The sequence below is a fragment of the Accipiter gentilis genome, unplaced genomic scaffold (assembly GCF_929443795.1).
Source record: "Accipiter gentilis unplaced genomic scaffold, bAccGen1.1, whole genome shotgun sequence".
NCBI lineage: Eukaryota > Metazoa > Chordata > Aves > Accipitriformes > Accipitridae > Astur > Astur gentilis.
The window spans coordinates 1,475,400-1,503,324 of NW_026061101.1; the positions used below are offsets into that span (position 1 = coordinate 1,475,400).

The 27,925-nt window shown below is 44.7% G+C and overlaps 2 protein-coding genes across 2 annotated transcripts in view; both read left to right on the forward strand.

Moving 5' to 3' along the window:
• Window positions 1-1,312: 1,312 nt before the first annotated feature.
• LOC126037424 (E3 ubiquitin-protein ligase RBBP6-like) lies at window positions 1,313-19,158 on the forward strand. Its single transcript, XM_049797723.1, has 10 exons — window positions 1,313-1,394; window positions 11,731-11,771; window positions 14,171-14,259; window positions 14,375-14,471; window positions 15,312-15,451; window positions 16,365-16,534; window positions 17,324-17,427; window positions 17,877-18,062; window positions 18,315-18,372; window positions 19,052-19,158. The coding sequence occupies exons 1-10, from the start codon at window positions 1,313-1,315 to the stop codon at window positions 19,156-19,158; spliced, it is 1,074 nt and encodes a 357-aa protein (XP_049653680.1).
• A 5,639-nt stretch (window positions 19,159-24,797) lies between these two features.
• LOC126037444 (E3 ubiquitin-protein ligase RBBP6-like) overlaps window positions 24,798-27,925 on the forward strand; it is a 61,070-nt gene continuing 57,942 nt past the window's right edge. Inside the window, exons 1-2 of the transcript XR_007505695.1 lie at window positions 24,798-24,848; window positions 25,231-25,293. The gene's annotated coding sequence lies outside the window, so the exon portion shown is untranslated. Of the gene's footprint in view, window positions 24,849-25,230 lie in introns of the transcript that reaches the window.

Genomic DNA, 27,925 nt, shown 5'->3' on the forward strand with positions numbered 1-27,925 from the left:
TTCAGCTATCACTGGAAATCTCATCACGTTGGATAGTTTACTGAAAATTTATTGTAACCAAAAAGGGACATAACAGGGCTGTAATGGATTCTGCAAAGCATTTTGCTGCTGCTATTTTGTAACAGGTACCACCTTCTTCTGCCAGGCAAGTAAAACAAAAGTCAGCTGTGAAATTTTTTGCAGTATACCCCACCCAAAGTAATTAACAATGGTTTAAAATAACATGCCCCAGCAAAACCTTTCATGATACATGGCCACAACTCACAATTCTCTACAAAATGTTCACTTCTATAAAGCTCTGATGTAAAACTCAAATAATCAAGCAGCAATATTTTAAGTGCAGCACAGGGTCTTCCATGTCACTATTTGCAACGCTTGAATTCATTTACATTTTAACAAAATTTCATACCGATGACTTAGGATTTAAGTCATGTTTTTAATATCCGTCATTCTATGTAGTGACAGATTTCATGTTTTGCTTATCTTTATCTTTGCTCTCCTTCGATTTTTTCCTTCTTGTGTTTGTGGTTTTGGCTCTTCTCCAATTCCGTTTCGCTTCCAATGTGTTTCTTATGCTTCTTGTGCTTCTTATGGTGCCTCTTCTCTTTTTTCTTTGTCTTTTTCTTGCTGTCTTGACTCTCTCCTGAGCTGGCACTGCTGCTGTGGCTTCGAGGCTGACTCTCAGGAGGCCTTTGACTACAGCAAACACTGGGACGGCTTTGACCTCTGCTTGCTTCAGGCTGGTCAACTGCAGCAGGTGCTGCTGTATCCTCTTTCACCTTATCAGCAGACTTTTCTTTCGGGTCTTCTGGACTTTTTCCTGCAGCTCCCTCATCTTTTGCAGGTACATTACTCTCACTGTCATTTTCATTGTGGTCTTCCTTTGCCTTTTCCTCCTTGGCTGCTCTGGTTTCTGGGTGATCTTTTGTCACTTTGGGGTGAACTTTCTGCGGGGTACCAAGAACCTGCTCACCCTTTTGAGAGGAAGATGTTTCAACACTGCCTGTCTTGGGCAACTCCTCCTTCACTTTTTTCGCAGGAGGTTCCATTCCAGGAGATTTTTCACGAAATGAAGGAAATCCTTCATTCTCATCTCCTTTTCTTCTCTTCTGGGGTTTTCAATGTTTATTTCCTTTGCCACCTCCCTGTGGATATTCCACTTCCTTCTCTTTTGATTTGGTAGGATCTTTGATGACAGGGCGCGCTCTTCCAGACGATTTTTCAGGGGAATTTCCAGCTCTATTACCAGGTGACCTTGACCTAGAACAATAGTTACGACTCTTCCCTTTGCTTCTTCTTGGATGCGGCCGCGATGGCGAGTAGGAATGCAAATGGGAACGACAAAATGATCGAGAGTGGGAGCGAGAGGGGGAAGAAGCTGATCTTGACTTGGAGTAGGTATAGAAACTTCTAGAGTAAGACGAAGCACGAGAAGGAGGCTTGGACCTTAAAAAAAACCACAACACACACACACACAAGTTAATTCAAAACAGTCACTCTCCCCAGTTTTTTCCTCCCAGATTTGGTTTGAGGATTTTTGACTCTCCATACACTTATGTTCTTTCAGCTGCTGACATAATGCTACTGCCAGCTGAAGAACTTAATAGCATGTAAAAGTTTCTGCTCACAAGACAGAACAGCTGTTGCTTTGTTAGTGGAAACAGAGAGGAAGGCTAAGTCTGTTTCCACTCACTTCTACCACATGAACTACCATACCTATTGGCTGATTTAAGGTGGTGTATAGTGGCCTCTACTGCTATGTGAATGCACACTTTTTTCCACTACTCTGCAACTACATGCAGCGCAAATCATTTTTGTTGCAGTAGGATGCAGAAAGAGCAAGTCTTAACGGCTACAGTGCAGCATCAAACATCAGGAAAACACGGTTTGGCCTGAAGACAGTAAAGCTCCATTTTAAAATGCCAGCTTAGTCTCTTTAACTTCACTACTTCTTTGGCAATTTGTACAGGATGCAAAATACTTGTACTGCAGTCTTACAATCAACACTTCTAGCCCAATGTCCTAGCAACATCTTGCACATACCTCTAGCTCTAACCAAGGATAGTGACAGCGCTTCAAGAAAAAGTCGTATCTAAAGGCTTCTAAACTCAGCCTCGAGTAATATGACTCAATGCCATTACTCTAGGAAAGCTACTGACAGCATTACTAAGAGACAGCTATTCAGACTCCTGCCCAAGTGATTTGGGGGATAGAAAACATCAGCTGCCCTGAGTTTTTTCTTCACAAGTTTTTCTTGTTTTTCATTTAACAATGCCAACAAAATTCTAGTGAAAGCCACCAGTTTGCAGTCCAGCTTAAAATCTCTCCGTGTATCCACAGGAGAGAGACAAACGAGGAAATGGAGACAATTTCTCTCACATATCTCCTCCGATGTGCTTTGAGGTAATGGTTACAATCATGTAATCGACAGGGAACCAAATTGTTCCCTGACATTGTGTAATTCCTGTTGAATTAAAAAGAAGACAATAAGGTTTACATACCAATCGGGAATGGGGAAGGGACACATTGTGATTGACTAGATAAGGAAGGAAAAGCCAATGGACCAGATAAGGGGATTAACTCTACGGTGACTACATTCCTCCACATCAAAAGACACTCCACAGACACTCTCCTTTGAGAAGATTGACCGAATCTACCCATTAACAAACCTGTGAAGAAAGAAGCAGCGAAACAAGGCGGAGATTTGCAAGAAAGGGGTGCATGAACTGTATAAAAGGAATGTAACTATAACAGAAAGTTGCGAGCCCTTGGTGGAGCGCGGACTCCCCGGCCGCCCAGCGCTGCTTGCTTGCTATTCTGAATAAATATATGAATTTTATATAGAATTGGCTCTGTTGGTTTATAACAATCAGAACAGGGAGATGCAGAAAATCTGGCTACTACACCTATTCAGTTCCTAGCCTCCTCACAGCTCTCAGGAGGTGAAGGATGTCTGTAGGGTTCAGTTATATGGAAGTTAGTTATTGGACCTGAAAATAGCTCATGGTCACAAGATTGTTCCAGGCGCCTTTAGAAGGCCTTGAACAGAATAAATAAGAAGATAAAAGAAGAAAGATCCCAATTAGGAAAACACAGGTGCACATTCCACGATAAAGGGAACTTGGCACAAACAACCTCAATTCAGGGGCTTATCTTGACCAATTGGACTAAGACAAGTCTTGTATGCTCTAATTAACACAACCAATTATGTCTTATGTTTGTGCGCGTGGACAGTACCAATGTAACCAATCACCGCTTATGCTTGTGCGTGTGGACACCAAGTGCTTGCATGTAGTAGCCAATCAAAGTCTCTCACCAACTTAGAGAATTGTATAAAAATGATTAGCTAAGCTCAATAAACTGGCGACTTTAATCATCACATTGGTGTTTCGTCGTCCGGGCCCCGCACGGATTAATCCCTAAACCCTACATTTGGCGACCTCCGACGTGATCCGAAGAGGAACAAGAGGCAACGCTACTGAAAAGGCGGGGGAATTGCCGCGGACCACGGTGGCTTGAAAGACAGCACCGGCACTGCTCGAGAGAGGCAGGACACTGCTTGGGAAAAGCAGGTAAAATCGTAAGCTTACGTTGATAAAAAGGGCGGCAAGGGTTTCGCAGCATCTGCGAGGGAAAAGACAGCCGGAAAGATATTTATGAGGCTGGTTGAAAAAACAGAGAAAAATATTAAAAAGGACAGAAACCTTTCAATTAGTGTGGGTACAGCTTTTGAGCTTAGTACCCAGAAAGCTATCGGAACCTCCCTATGGGATGAAATTAGTGACGGGTCTAAAGAAGTTAAAGATCTTGCAACTTTATGGAAATTGATTAAGACAACTCTGTAAGAAATGAAAGCAGATCGTAAAACGTCTGTGTCTGCTTTTGCTGCTCTCTCTCTCCAACCGCAAGCGAAAGGGAAAAGCGGGGAGGAAAACATAATGCAGCGAGAGAGACTTTTTGGAGCTTGTCCGCCTGCTCCTGTGCTCTTGACTTCTGCTCCACTCCCTGGGACTGCCGATATTAATCAGCCATCTGACAGTTCCCAAGCCTCCCTAACTGTACGATTAAAGGAAACTCTACAGAATCAGGGAGTGAGTAAAAATCCGCCTATGAGAAAACAGCCCCCAGATACCACTGTTCAACATGAACAAATTATACCTAGCATATACCCTGATTCAAATAATGCAAACGAGGATTTGGCTACTATAATACAAGAACAAGAGAAAGCTAAAATACATGCTGAAGCTCACGCTGTAGCACTCGCGGTAGCATTACGACTGATGGTGCGACGGGGAAAAGGAGACTACGGCCCATACAAAGACCCCCCCGCGTGTCATCGGTGTGGTCAACCAGGGCATTTGAGACGTGCGTGCCCTCAACACATAGCAACGCAGCCTCGATCTGTGCCGGCACGGACTAACAGCAGCCGGTCAAACTTTCCTGGGGTCTGTGAGAGGTTGCAGAAGCCTCTGTACATCCACAAAAGCTATCGCTACACAAAGACATACGAAATGTACATGACGTACAAAAAACTTGTCGGAGACCTGCAGCGGATCCGGCCTTATTGTGGTATCACCAATACAGACTTACAACCACTGTTGGACTTATTGCGGGGCAGCAATAGCCTAACTTCTGTACTACATCTAAGTGCGCCCAGGCAGCAAGCCTTGACAGCAATTGAGCAGAAAATCACATCATCTATGTCTGGCAGATATATCCCTGATTTGCCCATAAATTTGTATGTATGTAACTCAGATAAGGAAGTTGCGGGAATTTTGGGTCAGTGGGGTGAGCAACAAAAACAAAACCCATTGGTAATACTAGAATGGATATTCTTGCCTGCTAGCATGTCAAAAACGGTAGTCACTAGAATTGAAGCTCTGGGGATGTGCATTCAAAAAGCAGGGGTAAGGGCGATACAAATTTCAGGGAGGCAAATGGACAAAATCATTTTACCTATGTCACTTGATATTGTGAGTAATGCCATGATGAAAAATGACTGCCTTGCAGTAGCTCTGCTGGACTTCAAGGGGGAAGTAGATAATCACTACCCCCCCCACCCATTATTTAAAACAATGTTAACAATGGAACCGCACTCTATTTGCAGCAATAAGCCGCTGGAAGCCATTACTGTTTTTACTGATGCTAGCAGCAAGACAGGTAAAGCAGGGTTTGTATATTTACAGGGCGGATCCTGGAAATCCGAAGTCATTCTGTCAGAGGGGTCAGTACAAGTGCTCGAGCTATTAGCCGTATGCTCTGTTTTTAAAAAATGGGATAAAACACCTGTCAACATTATTTCAGATTCTCAATATGTCGTGGGGATAGTCAAACGTATGCATAGGTCCCTACTAAAAACTGTAAACAATAAGCGGCTGTTTATGACACTTTTGAAATTATGGATGTTACTAACAGAGCGGACAGACTTATTTTTTATCGATCATGTTCGTAGCCATACAACGCTGCCGGGATTCATTGTGGAAGGTAATGCGCGCGCGGATCAGCTGGTAGTAGCCAATGCAAACATCTATTTTAATACACCCAAACCTGATTTGTTTGGACAAGCACTACTATCCCATAAATTTTATCATCAGTCGGCAAAAGCGCTGAGTAAACAATTTAATCTTCCATTGCAGCAAACCAGAGCTATTCTTGCTGCTTGCCCAGACTGTGCGAATATTCCAAACTTACAACCACAGGGGGTGAACCCCCGGGGATTATCACCATTGCAAATTTGGCAAACAGATGTTACGGAATATCCCAGTTTTGGGAGATATAAATTTATTCATGTATCTATTGACACATATTCGAACCTTATGTGGGCTACTGTTCATATATCAACCAATGCTAAAGCCGTAATTAAGCACCTTTTGGCAGCATTTGCTGCCATGGGAGTGCCAACAGAAATTAAAACAGACAATGGCCCGGGATATCGCTCACAGTCATTAGAAACATTTTTACAGATGTGGGGGGTAGCTCATAATTTTGGCGTACCCCACAATTCCACTGGTCAAGCTATTGTTGAACGTGCACATCGGACCTTAAAGGATCGTTTAAACATTTTAAAAACGGGGGAAGATATGCGGCACTGTACTCCCCAAGAGTTAATAAGTAAAGCACTGTATGTTTTGAATTGGCTACAGCCACGTGGTACTGAGGATCAGATCCCAATTAATAGGCATATGTGTGGGAACAAAAATGTTGATAAAAATCAGCCGCAAGTTTCAGTATTCGATCCGGTTTTACAGCAGTGGCAAGGACCTTGCAAATTATTTACGTGGGGAAGAGGGTATGCTTGTGTTTCCACAGGTAACGAACAACCCCATTGGATACCGGCGAAATGGGTCAAGCCGTGGATTGAGCGACCAGATGCCACAGACAACTCAGAAGAGCAAGAGCAAGAAGCAGCAGAGACGTCAGCAGGTCCTGAAGCCCTAGATAGACCGACTAGACAAATCACGACGGAGACCGGCAGTCAATGTGGAGATCAAGAATGCATGTAAAAAACATGGAGTATGATATAGTTTTTGAATATGTGTTTTAGTGCGAGTGGGTAGAAAAGAGAGTAAATTAAAAAAAAAAAAAAAAAAAAAAATAAAATTTTTTTTTACCATTGTAACAGACATTCAACTAATCATAATCAACTAACCTACTAACCTATAACTAATTGTATAGAGGCTAAGCAGTTTAGAATAAGTGCTGTAGAGAATAAGTAAATATATATATATAGTTTAATGTTAATCAGTCCGCAGCGAAACATTACTCACAGAAGCCGAGTGTGGAAGTAGTTTTCAGATACCTGATATGTAGTCGTTCATAAAAAAAAAAAAAAAAAAAAAAAAAAAAATTACTGAAATTAGAAATAAGGTCATAGACTTAGTTAAGAATCTAGAAATAGGGCGATGGGAAGGTCCATTTTTCATTAATAACCTCGGGGCGAGATTCTGCTTATGTTTTCACAGGTGCCAGCCCCTGATGGACTTCCGTTTGATTTATGCGACCATCATCACCTGAAGCATCACAGATGGTGCGGCAATACAAATTCCACCTCAGCCAAAAACTAATGCGTAGGTCATCTTAGCTAATGTAACAGATTAAAATTCTCAGTGCATTACGGCCGCATCACAAAGCCCATGAACGAATTGATAAGATAACTATGACTTGTGCAGTGCGCCTGGCCAGCGAGTGCATGCGTCATAGGTTTTTAATTGAGGTGGCTTTTGGCACACGCTGGCCACGTGTGCTAAAATCCATTCCTCTGAAAATGTATAAATACCGGGATTTTCCGAAGAGCATCAGGCTGGTGTGCAGCAAAACCATAGTTGCCTCTGTAGGGACACCCACATAAAACTGACACCTACTGATTGCTGGGCTAAGTTTGCGGAACAAGACAGCAATATGCTATTGAAAAAAAAAAAAAAAAAAAAAAAAAAAAGGCGAGAGAGGGGGAGATGTAGGGTTCAGTTATATGGAAGTTAGTTATTGGACCTGAAAATAGCTCATGGTCACAAGATTGTTCCAGGCGCCTTTAGAAGGCCTTGAACAGAATAAATAAGAAGATAAAAGAAGAAAGATCCCAATTAGGAAAACACAGGTGCACATTCCACGATAAAGGGAACTTGGCACAAACAACCTCAATTCAGGGGCTTATCTTGACCAATTGGACTAAGACAAGTCTTGTATGCTCTAATTAACACAACCAATTATGTCTTATGTTTGTGCGCGTGGACAGTACCGATGTAACCAATCACCGCTTATGCTTGTGCGTGTGGACACCAAGTGCTTGCATGTAGTAGCCAATCAAAGTCTCTCACCAACTTAGAGAATTGTATAAAAATGATTAGCTAAGCTCAATAAACTGGCGACTTTAATCATCACATTGGTGTTTCGTCGTCCGGGCCCCGCACGGATTAATCCCTAAACCCTACAGTTAAGCCTTTCTTTAGTATACCCCCACTCTGAATTTCCATCTGGAAAAGGGGCAGCATTTTTCTTCAGGTTAGAAAACACTGTCATTTGGCTGCTAAACTAGAGAGAAGTCACACCAGGACATACCTAACCGGTAATGGTGTAGATCTGGGTTTGCGACTTGGGTCGAAGGCTAGGTGTAACTGTGCTTTTCAAAATAGCCCTTATAATGTAAAAATACCTATTTGTTGGTTTTTATTTTTCATCTTGAAGTCTAACTGCTTTTTCTTCACTAGAATGGTGTGAGGCTTTGCACTAACCCTGGATCATTGGATCTGATCCCTTGATCAGCTGTTTGGGTAACTTAATCTAGAAATTCATGAGCTCCGGGGTTGTGTTCTGTGAAGAATACAGCCTCTGATTCTCGTGGAATGGTATACAGTGAACTTAAAGTGGAAAACTTCTTGTACGTTGGTGTAAAAACACTAAGCCTAAACCTGACATCCATAATTCTATCACTGACTGGTTCAAATTCCTTTTTGGACATGAAAGCCTGTCATTGTGAGCCCAGTGATGCCAGCAGTTAATGTAACGCATTTATGTAAACCACGTTTATAGTATTTGATCTAATTGAGATGGGGTTTTATTTCTTGGAAAGAGTTAGTTTTCTCTTTGTTTACTAGCTTGTGTATAAACATAAATCTCATCTTCATCAATAAGGTTACCATTCTTTCAGCCTCGTGTGTTCCCTGGTGTCTTTGTATTACATTTCTAAGTAGCATCTTACCATAAGCTTAGATAGATGTCTCCAAAAAATATCTTTTTTTTTAAGAAAGGAAAAATCCTGGAGTGGGAGGGAAGACTTAGTGTTAGTTAGAACTAATTAAAAAGAAGACAAAGCAAAACTGTTCCCTTCTTGTTTGCTCTGACGGTACCTGATGTGGGTTGTGGGTAGCCATAGGGAGGGTGGAAGCTTTGCATCTCTCTGTAGAAGTGGCGGCAGCGGTGGCCTCCCCCCCCCCCCCCCCCCCCCCCCGCCTCTCACAGAGTAAAAGCACTGCAGCCTCAGGTGCTTCTAGTGTTGGAGCACAGTCAGCTGTATTCTTAAAGCTAACTCAGGACTTGGTCTAAAGTGTGTGGGTTGGTTTTTTTGTTGTTTTGTTATTTTAAATAAACATCTTTCTGCATGTATTTCAAAGCAAAACCTGGATCTTAGTGTGGTCTGAATAAATCACTGGGAAGTCTTGCCAATTATTGTTGAACAGTAAAGCAGCAATGTTAAAATCAGTCCAGATTTTTTTTCAAAAAGGATGCACAAAAACTTATACTTTGACTGTTTCTTAATTGTCTTGCTCTTATGTTAGCTGTCATTCTACACTTCCAAATCTGTGCTGCTGTCCTACTGTTCCTACTGGCAAATCAAGAAAGTGAGTCCTATTTGTTTTCGTATTCCTATTTCAGTAACTGCAAGGAGCTCTAGCTGGTATTAGTCCTCAGAGGCTGCAGAAATGCAGAGAGTCATGCGCATTGTTTTAGCACCGTCAAGCACAGCTGTGATCCTTCCTGGCTGAATTTTCAGTTTAACCAAGCTATTGGGTTTTAGGAAACCACTGTAATTTAAATGCAGCACTCCAGCAGTGAGATTAGCCTTTTCCTCCTATTTTCTGTCCCCTTTCCCACTTGCTTTATGTGAGTTTCTGTTTAGTCTTCTGTCTGAAATGGGAGTTGATACGTTGACTGTTGATTCTGGTTTTTTGAGGGTTTTCTTTATTTGGTTGCTTTGGGTGTTTTTTTGGTTTGGGGTTTTTTTCCCCAATTCTTCTGCAGTATTACCTTAGTTTTGTGTACAAGTTTCATGGAGGTGCTGTTTCTACTTGACCGATTGGAGGGACTGGCAGGAAATACTTCAGTAGAAATTCAAAGGAAAAAACCAAAGACACAAGAATGTAGGATCATTGGAAGATGGCCGTTGGGCAAACGTCCTAAATAGTACATTAATTTTCTCTTTGCTGCTTGTGGTAACTGTTCATAGAAAGGAGCGCTTTCATCTCCTTTAAGTAATCAGACTGTTGCCTGCAGGCCATAGAATAACGGCTTCCTAAAAAAATACAAGAACTACTATGAACTGTTATGTTTCAGGTACTGGTCAATAGTAGACTGTTTAATGCCAGGCTCCAATAGAGAGCTTTCCTAATTCCTTGTTTGCTTCTGAAAACCCGCAAAGTGATAATGGTTGTGCCTGCCATGAGAGAACATAGGCCTGTTTTTCCACACGTGAAGAAGAGTGGCATGTGGAGCGTGAAGCTCCAAAATCAGACTTCCCTTTTGACAGAAGTGGGTACCAAATGTTGTGAAGGGAAGGAGAGTTGAATCTTCTGGTAAGAATTGCAGTGGAAAGAAGGTCTCTTGTTCCAGATCTGGGTGCTCCTCTCCAAAGGCACGTTTTCAAGAATGTTTTAGTTAGTGTTAGAGTAATGTTGTCTGTGCTTTCCTAAACATCTAGAGAAGACATGAGTAACTGGAGTGAGGAAACATCTTTTGCACGTAAATATTTTGTCCCCAGAGTCTGCTAAAACTGCTCCCTTGAATTCTTCCACTACGTTAGGTAATAAAGGACAAGGGCTTTTTTCCAAGGAAGGGTTTTAATCTCTCCTCCGATCCATTTAGTGACATCTTGAGGAGAACTGTTCAGTTTATGCCGTGACACTTTATTCTACATTTTTGAACAACCGAAGTCCTGATAAGCAGTGATTCAGGTGTCTTTCTGATCATGTTTTGCTAGTGTAAGCTTCACTGCTGCTTGTGGCATAATATAATTCCATATTCTGGAAAAGGAAGAAGCTAAGTGTTACCCTGTTTACTTGTGGAAAAGCAGCATTTCACTATTAGTTCTCAGTAAACACTGCAGCCTATTAGAAACTAGTAGCCTGAGGGCTTGACTCCTGCGGGGTGTTCCAGGAGGTCGGTGGGAGGGAGGAGTGTGGTTTCAGTGGAGAAAAAAATTACAGGACTGTGCTCTGACTCCGTGTTTTCATCATCATTAAAAATTGGTTTTGCTCTGATAGTAAGGAGTGTAATATTAAATTCTCACACTTCCCAAACTAATTTGGATGGTATGGCCTGTGGTCTAATAAAATACAAGACATCAGTATTCTCTGTTTTTGTAGGCTGCTCTGTCATGGGAGACACGTTCATTTCACTAATTTGAGCAGTCGGGTTTTTTTCTAGACAAAGTGGTGGTTTACTTTCATGGCTGATGTTCTGGCTTGGTGTTTTTATTTGGGTGTTGTGGGGTATGGTGAGTTTGGCATTTTTAAGCTTCGTGACAGGAGGGGCAGAGTTCATGGTTGAGGGCCGATGTGCCTGTGCTTGATTTTGCCAGGCAGCTACTGCCTTCATAAAAGCATAACTGTGTGCATTTAGAAGTGATGAGATGTTAACTGATTAATTTACAAGCTACACTGCAAATAAGTCTCCTGTAGTGATGCTTCCTTCTCAAATAAACCGAAATCCTTTTTAGCTGAAAATGGACAGATGTGAGCCTTTGACAAGGGTCCCTCTCTGAGATAGTGTGGAGCAGTAAGTTGATGTCGTGCGGGTTTGCTTATTTTAGTTTCTTCTCATTAACCACACAGGCACTCTTAAGGTGCCATAGGTTTGGACTTTGTTTTGAGCAAGCACAAATTCCACGGGGTTGGCAGTGCCCCTGTCAGTGGCACTCAGAGGATATAGTGCAGACTTTCAGACTACAGTAGACGTTAACTATTGCTATGTTTTGACTCTAGAACTTGAATATGTGTTTAATTTTTTGTGAACGGATAGATGAGTCTCCTGCATCTCTTTCTTTGGCCCACCTTGCTAAGGTATATGTATATATATAGTCTTGTCAAATTCTTTAAAAAAAAAGTGTTTGCTTTGTTTCTTAAAACCTTATACTGTGATCTATAGCTGGGTAAGTGTTATAATGGAAACAAAACTTTAATTTAATTTTTATTAATTTAAAGTAGTAATTTTAACTTTAAAATGTGTGTCTATTTTGCTACTGGCCTGTAAAGAGTAGTTCCCACTTTGGAAAGATAGAAGGGGAGTACCTTATCAGCCTCAACGTAATGTTGCACTATTACTCATCTTCCAGACACAGAGAAGCAGCATTTCAGAAGCTGTTCACCATTTCTCATACGTTTCATTAATTTTGCATTGGAAACTAACAGTTTTTACAGAGGAATTGAATGGGCTGTAAGTTACGGCCATTTGGAGGGGGGAGCGTGCAACAGCCAAAAGAGAATCGTTTCTGTAACATGGACAATTGCATGGCTGTTTTTGAATTTCTAGCCATTAAAGTTACAGATCCATTCTTTTAATGCTGCACAGTTTCATAAATACTCGTATATAGACAGTAGACAACATAATCTAATTTGTTTGAATGCAGCCTGTGTCAAGTGTGAAAGTGCACCTGATTGTTTCTAGGAATACACCGATGCGTATGTGTGGCATATTAGCAGATGTGACCTTCTGGAACTGTTGTAATGCCATGTTTTGCTATGGAACTGCTTGCATTTTTCGCTCAACAATGTGTACCTTCCTCTGGGAAAGCACTACTGGCTGCACTTTGTGAAAAGGCATAGTGCTCGCCAATGAAATAACTAGTCTTTACATTTGCAAAGCTTGGAGAAGGCAGGGCCTAATGCAAGGGATCTAGTTCTTTCTTCTGAAAATGAAGGCTGGAGTTCATTTCCAAGACAGAGGAATTTCTTCACACTGGTCCCTTCTTTCCCCTCTCACTGAAAAAAATTAAATTGTGTGCATCTGGAGGGAAAAAAAAATAATGTTTGGAAGGTAGCCACCAAAAGAACTTGGTCTCCATTATTGCTGTCCCTAAACATGTCCTTGGTTCTGTAAACTTATGCCAAATTCTAGTCTTAAAATATGAAGAAGTGTCCTTGTGGTGTACACATTTAAGCTTTTGCGAAAATGTCACTATTTCAGAAAAATACAGGAACGTAATGTAAAGCAGCTTAAACCTGTTACTTACTCTGACCTCTTTACTGCAGGCTGACTTGGCATGGAGGTGATGTGTTAAGAGTTTTGTGGTTTATTATTACTACGTGTGAAATGCCATATTTGAATTTTGGTCTATTCCTACTAATGTCTTGTGGGTTTTGGATGTGTTTTGTAAACTGTTTGGGTTCAAAGAAATTAGTCAAGTATCTGTAAAGTTTTCTGTAAATGTTAAAGGAAATGATTTCATAGGCGTTGATCTGGATTATGTTACTGTGGAGAAAAAAATGGTGTCTATGAAACATCCATTTAATAGAATGTTGAAACTAGTTGGTTGCTTTTGTGAATGAACGCATATAAAAACAGAACCATGAGGGGTTGATCTGAGTGGTTGGTCTGAATGCTAGGTGCTTGAAGGTCCACATCCTTTACAGCCTCTCCCTTAGACCCTGCTTGGATCTGGACTAGTGTGAAATAAAAACATTGGAACAAATACTACTTTGAAAAAACAGCTGGCTTCATTAATTTGAAAGGTCTATTTCTGCATAAGGTTGATATTACAAATTGTATGTGAAAAGGACACAGTCAACTGGAAAAAAAATGCAGGTTGTGCTTCCTGTAGTTAAATCACTTAATATGAAGAAGTTAGTAGAGGGGGGAAACATGCAGTGTGGACTGCCTCCAGCCATGATGGTCAAATTTGTAGTGACAAGTATCTTTTGTCTTGCTGAGGGATTATAAAAAGCTTGCTTGCTTTTAATGCTTCTGTGTGGGAAGCTGCATTTCAGCAAGCAAAAAGTTGTGTGTCCCTTTAATGCTGCAAAATGTAAATAAGGATACTTGCATGCATCTTTCTCAATTAAATGTACAGTGGATGTCTTCTTCAAAGAGGCTGGAGCTTCAAAATCACCTTAAAAATACTGGATCGTGTAATGGTGTCTACATATGCCTTCGGTCCACCTGGAAGACCATTGGATTGGTTACGCAAGTCTTTCTGTAAGGTACAAACAGAGCCTAAGGTTTTGAGTGCCCAAGAGCACTTTTGTCAAGTAGGTTAACACGCACGCAAACACCATGTAATAACGGTGTAAGGGCTCCCCAGAACGTCTTCAGGACAACGGTATTGTCTATAAGCAGCTGTTTTCATGCAACCTCTGCTAGCCTTGTGCTGCTCTTTACAGGACTGGGTGAGCGGTGTTGTCTTTGGCTGTGTGGGCTTAAACGTGTTTCTAATGTGCGTGTCAAATAATTGCCTGTTAAACAGACTGCCAATCTGGCTGAAGCCAATGCTTCCCAAGAGGATAAAATAAAAGCTATGATGATACAGTCCAGCCATCAATATGATCCAACCAAGTGTTGATAATGTCAGATCTGTTCTTTGAAGATTATGGAAAAAACTGTAGAGGTGTTTGGTTGAACAAGAGAGACACATGCACACCTTGTTCTTTTCTTCCCCAAAATCTTGTAGTTACATGAAGAAACCCTTGGCTCCACCTCCATCATCATATACTTGCCATCGTTGCAGAAAACCTGGCCATTCCATAAAGAACTGCCCAACAACTGGGGTAAGATTGTGGGGGACTTCTGGTGTTACTTGGTTTTTAATTGTTTTACCCTGGCAGTTAGGTAACAAGTACATGAATGCTCACGTGAAGCATTGTTTCTCTTGGGGTGAAATACAGAGCTTGTATGGCAATGTTGCAAAGCCCTTCAGATTTCAAGGGAAACCTGGGATTAGAAACGTAAAATTTTCTTTTTTCTAGGTCATGGACATGAAATGTGTCCATAGATCTTTCTCTGTGAACTTGCATGCGTGTTTTTGTATATTTCAATGTTATTGGAAATTTTTCTGGTTTTAACTCTTTTTAGTGACAGTTCATAGTTTTTAGTGTTTTGTATAAAAAGATGTTTCTGTTGACCCCGTCTACTGAACATTTGTGTGTTTTAATTAGACAAGCCTCTGGTTGCGTCTTCATGCCGTTTAAAGTTAGTCACTGAATGTCCATGCGTGAGGTATGAATTTAGCCTTCCTATAGAGATGGTGAATGTAAGTTTCCCCAGTGAGCGATTCAGAGCACTGAATTAAGCTCTCCCTCTGAATTGCCCTCTGGAGGATGAGGAGGAGCAGGTTTGTGTCTCTTCTCTGAGTGGATGGTGAGCTAAGAGCTGTTTCACCCTTAAGGAACCTGAGGGTAAGCCAAAGAATGTCAACCGAGTTCAAAACACTGCTCAAGCCTTTGGAACATCCTGGCTGTATTCCTTTAGGAAAAGAAGTATTTTAGTAGAGCGACCCTTCTGCTAGGTAAAAGGAGAGGATTAAAGGCTCTTGCTTAAAATAATCATTGAAATGTCATTTTAAGTGTGGGTCTTAAGATGCGGTATGTCTGCATTTCTTGTCTCAATAGGATGAAAGTTTTGTGTCTGTGCCCAGAATGAAAAAGAGCACGGGAATTCCAAGGACTCTCTTGGTGGAGGTGAAAGATCCCAATGTGGAGGGTGTTATGCTGACAAAAACTGGAAAATACGCAATACCATGTCTTAATGTGTAAGTATGGAATTAACTGGACCGACCAAAAAGTGAACGAGAGAAACCGTGCATAAATGTCAGAGTGGCAGTGCAACGAGGTTGACCTGCATCTGTAATGAGGAGGGAGGAAGCGTTGTCATTGTATCTGAACCTCAAAATCTGTGATGCTTTCTAATGTTAAAATAGGGTGGTCGTACTGTTCATGCCCCTGGAACTTGGTTAAGCTTGTGGTATGCTAAGAACCTGTATTTCTGCAAAAGATTTTGGTAGTGGTTACAGTGGGAGTCGTTCTCTGTGGAAGCTCGTTTGGCTTCTGCTTTGTGTTTCAAAGGCTTCTTGCAGAGTTGAACAAATAGCTGTTGGGCTGAGATTTCCTCCCTCTGAGTTTTATTAGGTCTTATTGGTGAAACAGGATGCAGATTTCCTGTTGCTATGAACTAAGAAAACACTGCTGTGTGCTGACAAGAGTGGCTGTTTTACAATGCACTTGGTAGCACTTTGGGGTTTCTGTCGTGGACCTCCTTTCGTAGAAGCTGTAACATGGACTTCTTCCACTTATAAAAGGTAATTACTGGGAGACTAAATTTACCCTGCGCCTGAAATTTACATTTACCCTCTGGCAGAGGAGAGGTGGGACTCATTTCACCTGATTTCTAGCTGTCAAGAAATGATTTTTCTCATCTGAGCTAATTTCTTTGTTGATCCACTGAATGGGAGAGCTCTGCAGCGGGAAAATTGTTCCCCCCTCCCTATTCTGGTGTGGTGGCGACAGAAAAGTAGTTTCAACTAAATGCCTATGTTTTAGAAGGCTAATGTGGAGTGAGAAGAATTCCATCTCCTGTCTTCCTTTCATAATATCCAAAGCTTGGAAAAGTTTTCCTTTACCCACCCTTAATTTGTTTCTTTTTCCTTCCCCTTTCCCCTCCTCCAGGGAAGCTTATGCTAGAACGAAGAAGGAAAAGCCTCCCTTTTTACTGGAGGAGCCATCCTCTTCCTCCTCAGATGCTCCTATTCCAGATGAGCTTTTATGTCTCATTTGTAAGGAGATAATGACTGATGCAGCTATTATTCCCTGCTGTGGAAACGGTTACTGTGATGAATGTAAGTGTGAACTCCCATGTTTGTTAATTCAAAACAGCACATCTGCTTTTCTGAAAGCAGAAAGAGGAGGTAGCGAAATTACTTTGTTACCACTTCTATTTTATACTTAAGTATACCCTGAACAGGAAAGGGCTCCTCTCATATAAAGGGAAAAAAAGGCAGAGAGCTTTAATAGTTAAATAAATGAATAGTAAAATAAATAGCTTTTTAGTTAAATTTACATGTGGAAGGACGAGTATGAGAGGAGTGGCTGGTTGTGCAGGTGATTGCAGTATTGAATATTGAATGCATTTAGTTTGCCCACAGCCCTTTCTCTCATGCAAAACTATATAGCCAACTCTGGTGATTTATGGTGGTCTGCAACAAATGGATAGTTAGAGGCATTTAATCCCCATTTTTCTCCACGGGAGAGTTGATTAAAACCTTCAGAACTCGAACCTAGTAATGGTTTTTTGAACCGACTATTTGTTTTTTTGAGACAAGTTTTATTCATTAACCTTGAGGGTGGGGACTTCTCACTGTACTATGTAGTGGGAAGAAGACTAGCTGAAACATCAAGACACAGCCTACTCTACATCTTCAAATGTTACAAGAGTGACATACCAAAACTCTAGAGTTATTTGCTGCATACTAGAAATTTTTTATGCTATTGAACCTTTATAGCTTCCTGCTCTCCATTCAAGACCATATTCACCTGTTGATCATATAAGTGTTTTTATAGTTGATTAGAATGCCCAAAACTTCCTTAGTTTGGCTAAATGCTATTTTGATTATTCTAATTGTACACAGGTATTAGAACAGCCTTACTGGAATCTGAGGAACGTAGATGCCCAGAGTGTCATCAGACAGGTGTTTCGCCTGATGCTTTCGTGTCCAACAAGTGCCTACGCCGGGTAACATGATGACTTTTACGTAAAGTGCTTGTAAGAATAGGCTCTTTGTCAAAAGCTGAAAGGGAAGGAAATATTAATTTACATCTGCTTAAGCAAGGTTGAATTGAATAAGGCTAAATATACCTTTCCAGTACATTATCTGTTATCACAGAAGCTTACAGCTCCTTGGAGACAATCTGGCAAATTCAGGTCACGCTTTTGTTTAAGGTGATTGCCTTGCTTTCAAATTCTGTGTTAACACGGCAGTAATTTGAATACAGATGCTCTGAGTTACCAATCACTAGTATCAGTGTTTAATGTGATGTGTTCATGTATTGGCATATTGATTTCTTTTGGGATTGATGGCATTTACAGCTACTTACACAAGTAATTTTACTCTGTGGAGGCTTTTGTTCGTGTATCTGCTGAAGTTTCATATTACCTTTTCGTAAATGTTCTTCTGCCTCTAGGCTGTGAGCAACTTCAAAAATGGAGCCGGTTACAGAAAAAGGCACCGTCAGCAGGTTTGGCACCAACAGCAGCTGCCACTGCCACCACCCCTGCTCGTGACTCTTACACCTCCTGCTGCTCTGGTGACTGCTGCTGAAGCGTCTCCATATTCGTCTCTGTCAATCAGCAGTTTGTTGGAAGAGAAGGTAAGCTTTGTTTCAACATTTGCAGCGATTCTTGTATTTTAGTAGAGCTTATTTGCCAACTGTCTGCATTTATTCACAAGGGCTGTCAGATTCCTGTACTAAGACAACCAGCATTACCAAGTCGTCTGGGCCCCCAAGGACAATCAACACTCACCACTGGTAAGGAACTGTAACTTTAGAATTTCTTTTAAAAAATGATCTTCAGATAAACCAAATGGGATTTTTTGCTCTTTCCTCTCTCTGCTCCAAAAGGTCATCCAGCAAGAGCCAGTACAATTTGCTCAGCAGATGGCAGACCAGGCTGGGAACTGTAAGTGTTCTACAGAAATGCAATGTATTAATACTTGTAACCTGTTAAATGAGGCTGTAACACATAAGTTCTACAACAGCTGATTCATAATGAAGTAAGTGTGCACCAATAGTTGTGTAGAATACAAGTGGTCATTAATGTTTAAATGGCCTAATTGGAATTGGCTTTAACAAAGGGCTATGTGCTCGCAGTAAGATTATTTACAATAAAATCCAGCGCATAATTGAAAAGAGGACTCTGAAAAATGAACGCTTTCTGAGGAAACCATAAGTGCATCTAAATATCAAATATAATTAAAGGATCAGGTGGAAAGCCACCCTTTTGCTCACTGGCTGTAAAAGGCTGAAGAAATTGATTTCCCAATAGAAACCAGCCTCCAGCATTCTTTTTTGAACAACTTAGTTGATTCTGATTGAGCAAATCATTGGAAAAGTCAAGGCTGTTATTTTAGGACAATTTTGAGTTTCTTCAATTTAGTCGTCTCAAATAGCCCAGCTGCTTTCTCTCCGATGGGAAGAGAAGAGTCTGTTTTATCTATTATTGCTGTGCCAAGTCAGTCCTTCATTTTTTTATATACCTGATGTTAGATAGACTGTAAGGGTGCAGAGTCTTTATAAAATCTCAAAGATAAATCCAAACAAAAATCGGGATCCATCCCACAGATGGTTTAAAATCTCAGATTCAGTAAGCAAGAAAATAACAAAGCAGGGTCAAGAACAGGCCAAGTACATCATCATGAGGCAACAGCACAGGAAACGTATGTGGAAGAGGTTAAAAGAAGTTTGAGAGAAGATGAGTTAATATTTGTGCAGGACTTTGAAGGTTAGAAGTGCGAAATATTAAGTGTCTCAAGGAGTAGCAGAGGGGCGGTGGGCACATGGCACGTGGGAGATGGGAGCCTCTGTTAAGCATGGGCAGCCTCCACCCGCAGCTGCAAAGCTGAGTGTAAGGAGAGAAGACCGAGGGGAGTGTTGGGGGTGAGGATGTGGAAGGCGAGGATGAGGATCAAGAAGTGAGTGTAATCTCCCATGAACGGAAAGCAGGGAGAAAAATGCTTAAGTTGAGAACAAGAAGTGCTCGCCACGATGCTCCCGCTTCCTTCGCTTTCCCCTTTAAAATCAGGCAGAGTGTAACAAACAGTGACACATGTTTTCGGGTTTCGTTAGAGGTCCAAACCGAGGACGCCTGCACAGTGAATGTACCCAAAGGACTCAGGCGCCAGCACTACCAGAATCAACACCAGTCTTTGTGCCTGTGCCTCCAGCTCCCTTGTATCCTCCAGCACGCCATGCACTTCCTCTTCCACTGGGGGTACCACCACCACCGTTTCCTCCTCAGTTTCCACCTGGCCAGCCTCCATCTGCTGGGTGCACTGTCCCCCCTCCAGGATATCCCCCAGCTCCTGCAAACACGTCATCAGCTTGGGTCCCAAGAGCAGTACCCATGTCTCCTTCACTTACCATCCCAAGGACACAAGCATCTCCTTTCTCTAGGGAGGAGTTTTATAGAGAACAACGGAGTCTTAAAGAGGAGTAAGTATTTGGCTCAGTGAAGCTGCGTGGGGCTTCATGTTTGTATTTTGATGGCATAACGAGCTGCAGTTACACTCAAGTGCACCTGACGTAAGCAAAAATGACAGTGTTTTTTCCAATATACTTTTTTGTTGCAGATGGTAAACATGCAAAACTAAACCAAGACAAATGTCATTCTAGAACTTTCCCTAAAACTTGTAGGAATGCTAAACTGTTTTTGCTGAAATAGGACGTTCCCCTTTTGCGTTTGCATGCAGTCTATATTTTCTCATATAGGCCATGTTTTGTTTCTTGGTGCCTTTTTGTAATAAAGGTCAAACTTATTTTAACAGGGGAAAGAAAAAGTCCAAACGCGATGAGTTTGCCAGTGATATTGCTAAGGAATTGATGGAACGTAAAAAGATTCCAAAGGAGCGTAGGCATTCCTTTTCCAGGTAACTGGTTTACATGTCTGTAATGGAGAAGCAGGTTGTCTGGAAGAATCAGGGGGAGTTCCACTGCACCTCTCTCTCATTGGATGGATTGGATGATTCAAGGGATTAGCAGGGATAGGAGTTTCATATGTAGGTTACTAGCTCAAATATGGCAGAGATGACAGTTGACTGATAGTGATAATGGGGCAGCAGTTGTTAAGGAACGGGGGCCTCTTTCCCTGAAGCTTCTCTGCAATGACACCCTTCACCTCCTGAGAGCCGTGAGGAGGCTGGGAACTGAATAGGCGTAGTAGCCGGATTTTCTGCATCTCCCTGTTCTGATTGTTATAAACCAACAGAGCCAATTCTATATAAAATTCATATATTTATTCAGAATTGCAAGCAAGCAGCGCTGGGCGGCCGGGGAGTCCGCGCTCCACCAACGGTTCACAACTTTCTGTTATAGTTACATTCCTTTTATACAGTTCATGCACCCCTTTCTTGTAAATCTCCGCCTTGTCTTGCTGCTTCTTTCTTCACAGGTTTGTTAATGGGTAGATTCGGTCAATCTTCTCAAAGGAGAGTGTCTGTGGAGTGTCTTTTGATGTGGAGGAATGTAGTCACCATAGAGTTCATCCCCTTATCTGGTCCATTGGCTTTTCCCTCCTTATCTAGTCAATCACAATGTGTCCCTTCCCCCTTCCCGATTGGTATGTAAACCTTATTGTCTTCTTTTTAATTCAACACGAATTACACAATGGGAGGGAACAATTTGGTTCCCTGTCGACTACATGATTGTAACCATTACCTCAAAGCACATCGGAGGAGATATGTGAGAGAAATTGTCTCCATTTCCTCTTTTGTCTCTCTCCTGTGGATACACGGAGAGATTTTAAGCTGGACTGCAAACTGGTGGCTTTCACTAGAATTTTGTTGACATTGTTAAATGAAAAACAAGAAAAACTTGTGAAGAAAAAACTCAGGGCAGCTGATGTTTTCTATCCCCCAAATCACTTGGGCAGGAGTCTGAATAGCTGTCTCTTAGTAATGCTGTCAGTAGCTTTCCTAGAGTAATGGCATTGAGTCATATTACTCGAGGCTGAGTTTAGAAGCCTTTAGATACAACTTTTTTCTTGAAGCATGGTCACTATCCTTGGTTAGAGCTAGAGGTATGTGCAAGATTTTGCTAGGACATTGGGCTAGAAGTGTTGATTGTAAGACTGCAGTACAAGTATTTTGCATCCTGTACAAATTGCCAAAGAAGTAGTGAAGTTAAAGAGACTAAGCAGGCATTTTGAAATTGAGCTTTACTGTCTTCAGGCCAAACCATGTTTTCCTGATGTTTGATGCTGCACTGTAGCCATTAAGACTTGCTCTTTTTGCATCTTACTGCAACAACAATGATTTGCGCTGCATGCAGTTGCAGAGTAGTGAAAAAAAGTGTGCATTGACATAGCAGTAGAGGCCACTATACACCACCTTAAATCAGCCAATAGGTATGGTAGTTTATGTGGTAGAAGTGAGTGGAAACAGACTTAGCCTTCCTCTCTGTGTTTCCACTAACAAAGCAACAGCTGTTCTGTCTTGTGAGCAGAAACTTTTACATGTTATTAAGTTCTTCAGCTGGCAGTAGCATTATGTCAGCAGCTGAAAGAACATAAGTGTATGGAGAGTCAAAAAACCTCAAACCAAATTTGGGAGGAAAAAACTGGGGAGAGCGACTGTTTTGAATTAACTTGTGCGTGTGTGTTGTGTTTTTTTTAAGGTCCAAGCCTCCTTATAGTGCTTCATCTTACTCTAGAAGTTTCTATACCTACTCCAAGTCAAGATCAGCTTCTTCCCCCTCTCGCTCCCACTCTCGATCATTTTGTCGTTCCCATTTGCATTCCTACTCGCCATCGCGGCCGCATCCAAGAAGAGGCAAAGGGAAGAGTCGTAACTATTGTTCTAGGTCAAGGTCACCTGGTAATAGAGCTGGAAATTACCCTGAAAAATCTTCTGGAAGAGCGTGCCCTGTCATCAAAGATCCTACCAAATCAAAAGAGAAGGAAGTGGAATATCCACAGGGAGGTGGCAAAGGAAATAAACATTAAAAACCCCAGAAGAGAAGAAAAGGAGATGAGAATGAAGGATTTCCTTCATTTCGTGAAAAATCTCCTGGAATGGAACCTCCTGTGAAAAAAGTGAAGGAGGAGTTGCCCAAGACAGGCAGTGTTGAAACATCTTCCTCTCAAAAGGGTGAGCAGGTTCTTGGTACCCCGCAGAAAGTTCACCCCAAAGTGACAAAAGATCACCCAGAAACCAGAGCAGCCAAGGAGGAAAAGGCAAAGGAAGACCACAGTGAAAATGACAGTGAGAGTAATGTATCTGCAAAAGATGAGGGAGCTGCAGGAAAAAATCCAAAAGACCCGAAAGAAAAGTCTGCTGATAAGGTGAAAGAGGATACAGCAGCACCTGCTGCAGTTGACCAGCCTGAAGCAAGCAGAGGTCAAAGCCGTCCCAGTGTTTGCTGTAGTCAAAGGCCTCCTGAGAGTCAGCCTCGAAGCCACAGCAGCAGTGCCAGCTCAGGAGAGAGTCAAGACAGCAAGAAAAAGAAAAAGAAAAAAGAGAAGCAGCAGCACAAGAAGCGTAAGAGTCACAAGAAGCATAAGAAACACATTGGAAGTGAAACGGCATTGGAGAAGAGCCAAAACCACAAACACAAGAAGGAAAAATCGAAGGAGAGCAAAGATAAAGATAAGCAAAACATGAAATCTGTCACTACATAGAATGACGGACATTAAAAAAATGACTTAATTCCTAAGTCATCGGTATGAAATTTTGTTAAAATGTAAATGAATTCAAGCATTGCAAATAGTGACATGGAAGACCCTGTGCTGCACTTAAAATATTGCTGCTTGATTATTTGAGTTTTACATCAGAGCTTTATAAAAGTGAACATTTTGTAGAGAATTGTGAGTTGTGGCCATGTATCATGAAAGGTTTTGCTGGGGCATGTTATTTTAAACCATTGTTAATTACTTTGGGTGGGGTATACTGCAAAAATTTTCACAGCTGAATTTTGTTTTACTTGCCTGGCAGAAGAAGGTGGTACCTGTTATAAAATAGCAGCAGCAAAATGCTTTGCAGAATCCATCACAGCCCTGTTATGTCCCTTTTTGGTTACAATAAATTTTCAGTAAACTATCCAACATGATGAGATTTCCAGTGATAGCTGAACAGGAGCAGAGAAGAGGCTAGTGACAGAAAAAAGGTACCAGTAGAAGCTTGCTGGTAGCTAACACGTACAAAAAATAACATATCAAGGGGTTTCATTTTGAAAAGACAGGTAGGACTTTAAATCTTTTGAACGGATGCGACGTGGGGAGGTGCTGCCAAGAGGTATGTTTTTTTCCTGTGCCAAGTGGCCTTGTTTTTGTATTGTAAAAGGTAGGATGTGGCCCCAAACAGAGAGCCAGTCTTCAGAGCTGGTCCTGACTATTTTAGAATAACGTTCAATACGAAGCTGTCACATTTCAACCTTGTTCCAGTTTGTTTGGAAAGCTGTTGTCATTTGCCAGCAGACCCCCCCGGACACCTGGGACCCCCCCGGACACCTGGGTCCCCTCGGTCGCGCTGCGGCCGCAGCTTCATCTCGGTGAAGGGGACGGAGAACTCGAAGCCTTTCCAGGGAAACCAGTTGCTGCCCTGGGGAGAGCTGGGGAGGGGTGGTCCATCAGGCCCTGTAGGCACCCTGTAGACCCCTATAGGGGCCCTAGAGAACGGCCCCCTGCCCTGCCCCTGCCCCAGGCTCTGTCGCTCTATAGGGGCCCCATGGCCAGGCAGAGCACTGGGGGCAAGTGGGATATGCTGGGAGCAACTGGGAGTAACTGCGACGATGCTGGGGTGCAACTGGGATCACACTGGGAGCAAGTGGGCCCATGCTGGGGGCAACTGAGAGCAACTGGGATCACAGCGGGGGCAACTGGGATCATATTGGGAGTGACTGGAATTGTAATGGGAGTGACTCTGAGCCTGCTGGGGGCAACTGTGACCATACTGGGTCAACTGGGAGCAAGTGGGACTGTGTTGGGGGGCACCTGGGACCATGCTGGGGTACCTGGGAGCAACTGGGATCATGCGGGGCGAGACTGGGATCATACTGGGAGCAACTGGGACTACGCTGCTGGCAACTGGAATCATGCTGGGTGAGACTGGGATCATCCTGGGAGCAAGAGGGGCGGAAGCCTGCCCCACCTCCCCGGTCAAGAAACTCTGAGCTGCTTGTCCGGACGCCTGGGTCCGCCGGGGTGCCCTGCGGCTGGGGGAGGGGCCATGCAAATTTATGCTAATGCCACCCCGCGGCTGCTTCTCCCCCTCCCGCCCCCTCTCTGCACCTCCAGGGCACCATCGAGACGCGGCCTCCGGCGGTGCAGAGCGGCCGCGCGGGCGCCTGTTGGTCGGACGGTGGGCGGGCGGGCGAGCAGAAAGGACGTCATACGGGGGCGACGCAGCCGGGAAGTTTGAGTCCGGGCGGCTTCAGCGGCCGCAGGTTGTGCGGGGGGGGGGGGGGGTGCTGGGGGGCGCCTGGGTCCTCCCAGAAGCCAAAGAGTCCCCCCACCCAAGGACACAGCCCCGAACTCCTGGGTGTCCCCCGGAATTCCTGGTTCCCCCCCAGATGCCCGGGTTCCCTGGCAGCTCCCCAAAGAGGAGGTGACCGATGGTGTAGAAGGGGAAAACCTGAAAGGGGTCCAGGAGGGCCCCCCCATGGGAACGCAGCTCCTGGGAGGGGCACGTCAGAAGGGGGTTTTCGGGTCCCCATTGGGGTACTGAGGGACCCCAAGGGGGTACTAGTGTTACCGTAAAAAGCCAGTCAAAGCAACTCTGTAAGACTCAGGTTTGGAGTTTTAGTAAGTAGGCATTCTTTATTGCAGCGCTGGATGCACGGGGGATAGTTTCTTCTAACGGGCGTACCGCTACCTACAGCAAGCAAAGATTCTATTGTTCTAATATACAGGTATTCTCATTACATTTTCCGGAATTGTCATACATATTCATGTTATTTCCCAGAAATTATTTACATAGTGTCTGCCCTTTTGGGCATGACATATTTTGGGGGTCTCCAAGGGAGTTTTGGGGTGTCCCAAGGGGATAGAGGGGATCCCCAAGGGGTCCAGGGCCCCCCCCATGTGAGAGCATATTTTCGGGGGGAGTGTTGGTGTCTCCAGGGGGGTCCTGGAGGGCCCTAAGCAGGGGGTTGGGGACCCTGAAGGGGTTTTGGGGTGGCCCAGAGGAATACAGGGGACGTTAAGAGGGTATTGAGGTGTCCCAGGGAGATATAAGGGGCTTTTAAGGGAGTTTTGGTGTCCCCATGGGTGGCATTGGGGGTCCTAAGAGGGTTTTGGGGAGCCTAAGGGGGTTTGGGGTCCCTAAGAGGGTTTGAGGGTCCCAAGAGAGGATATTGGGGCGTGCTAGGGTGGGGCACTAAGGGAGCTTTGGGGGTCCCTAAGGGGGTATTGGGGATATTGGGGGACCCTTAAGGGAATGTTGCGGGGTTCTGAGGGGATATTGGGGTTCCTTAAGAGGGTTTTGGGGCACCCGAGGGGGAGGGGAGGGGCTCTAAGGGTGATTTCAGAGTCCCTAAGGGGATGGAGGGGGCGGGGTAAGGGTCCCGGGGCAGGTTTGGGGGTGCCTGGGCGGGGGGATCAGGATCTGGGGGTCCCCAAGGGGTAAGTTGCGGTTTGGGGGGGGGTCCAGGGGCAGGTTTGGGGATTCGGGTGGAGGGTGTCAGTTTTGGCGTACCCCCAAACTCACTGCCCCCCCAGGCACACGCGCATGACGGCCCGTGTCGGCAGGTGAGGCAGTGGAGGTGCAGCGCCCCGCAGGCCCCTGCCCCCCCCACCCTTTACCAGCAGCAGCAGCACGACTCCCATTCCTGGGGGGGGGGTGCACCCCGGAGGAGTGCCTATATTCGAGGGGGGACCCGGGAAGCCACACCCCTTGAAGCCACGCCCCCCAGCCACACCCTCCATCACCCCCTCAGTACCCCCATCCCCCCCAAACTGCACCCCCAAGGGAGAGGTGCCCCAACCCCCGCCCCGCACCCATGGGTCCCTCCTTTAGCCCTCTCAGTACCCTGGGGACCCCCCCCCATCTCCCATAAGACCCGCTCAGCACCCACGACACCACCCCAGGCCCCCTTCCTGGCACGTAGGGTCCCCCCCCAGCACCCGTAGCACCCCCTCAGAGGTCCCCCCAGCACCCATAGGACCCTCCCATGTCCCCCCAGCACCCATGGGACCGCCCCCGCAGCACCCACGTCCTGCAGGGCCACCAGTGCCATGCACTGCCACCAAGAGCCCACCCCCCCTAGGGAAGAGCAAGCTGATCTCCCCCACCTGGGGACACGGAGACACTGGGGGGGGACACCCTGGGGACAGCCTGGGCACGGGGACAGCCTGGGGACACCCTACCCCAGGGCAAGGGACACCACCCTGGGGATGGGGACATGGGGGACAGCATGCCCTGCGGACAATGCCGGCATGGGGACGCTGTGGCTGTGGGGACATGGGGACAGTGCCACCATGGCCGGAGGGGCACAGGGGACTCCATGTCCTGGGGGACACCGTCGGGGGGCAGGAGGGGACCCAAGGACATTTGGGGGGGACAAGGACACCGTGTCATGGCAGGAGGGGAGGGCACCTGCGTCATGGCGGGGAATGAGGACACTGGGGGCTGTGACGGTGCTGGGGACATGGGGGTCCCACTGGGGGGGGATGCTGGGGATGGCAGGGGCCCGAGAGGATTTCGGGGGTCCTGGGCCGGGGGGGTGGGGTTCAGGTTCAGGGCAGGGAACAGGCCAGAGAGATGATGGGACAGAAGAGAGGGGTGCCGATCAGGAGAAAGCGGTGGAGAAGGGCGAAGCTGCGACGGCCTGCGGGACAGAGAGAGACGGCAAGAGCGAGGGCCGGGGAGCAGGAAAGAGGGAAAAGCCGAGGCAAGTCCAGGGAGAGGTGGGGTGGCAGAGGAAGAGAGAGCCTTGGAGGAGAGGGAAAGGGGGGTCAGGGAGCAGAGCCCCGTCCCAGAGAGGAGGAGAGGTCCAGGTGTGAGGGTCGAGCCCCAAGGGACTGTCCTGAGAGCCTGGGCAACGCCCCGAGAGACCCAACATGGACGTCGCGGGGAGGGGCCCGGCGTCCCTTCTCCTGACTGACGGGGGTCTCGGCCACTCCTGGAACAGGGGCGGGAGAAGCTTCCAGAAGGCCAGGACCTGGGGCCGACAAACAGGGGCAGGCAGGAGTGAGAAACACCCTGTCTCACTCCCTCCCGACACCAAATTCCCCGGCTGGCAGTTGCGACGCTGGAGGCGGGGCTGGTGAGCTCTCTCCCCCCACCCCCCTTTCTCTTCAAGTTGTTAAGGCAAGGCCTTAACCTTGGTTTCCCAGAGAGCCACATCGCTTCGGTAGAAGCTAGACCTGTGAGGGGGCCAATGTTGACAGAATATTCGTTCTCTAGGCTTCTCCCCTCAAAGTGGGTGTCTGTGTGTGGACCTGGAGTGTAATCTCACCTTAATCCCCACGGAGGGGTTTTGCAGATCTCGGTCCCTTCCCCCCTCCCCACAGGTGGGATGTG

What these genes read in the sequence shown, in the direction of transcription:
- LOC126037424 (XM_049797723.1), top strand. Translation starts at nt 1,313, where the DNA reads ATGGCGAGTAGGAATGCAAATGGGAACGACAAAATGATCGAGAGTGGG. An exon ending in GCAATACCATGTCTTAATGT is followed by an intron (nt 15,452 to 16,364) that starts GTAAGTATGGAA and finishes CCCCTCCTCCAG; the next exon opens with GGAAGCTTATGCTAGAACGA. An exon ending in AAACGGTTACTGTGATGAAT is followed by an intron (nt 16,535 to 17,323) that starts GTAAGTGTGAAC and finishes AATTGTACACAG; the next exon opens with GTATTAGAACAGCCTTACTG.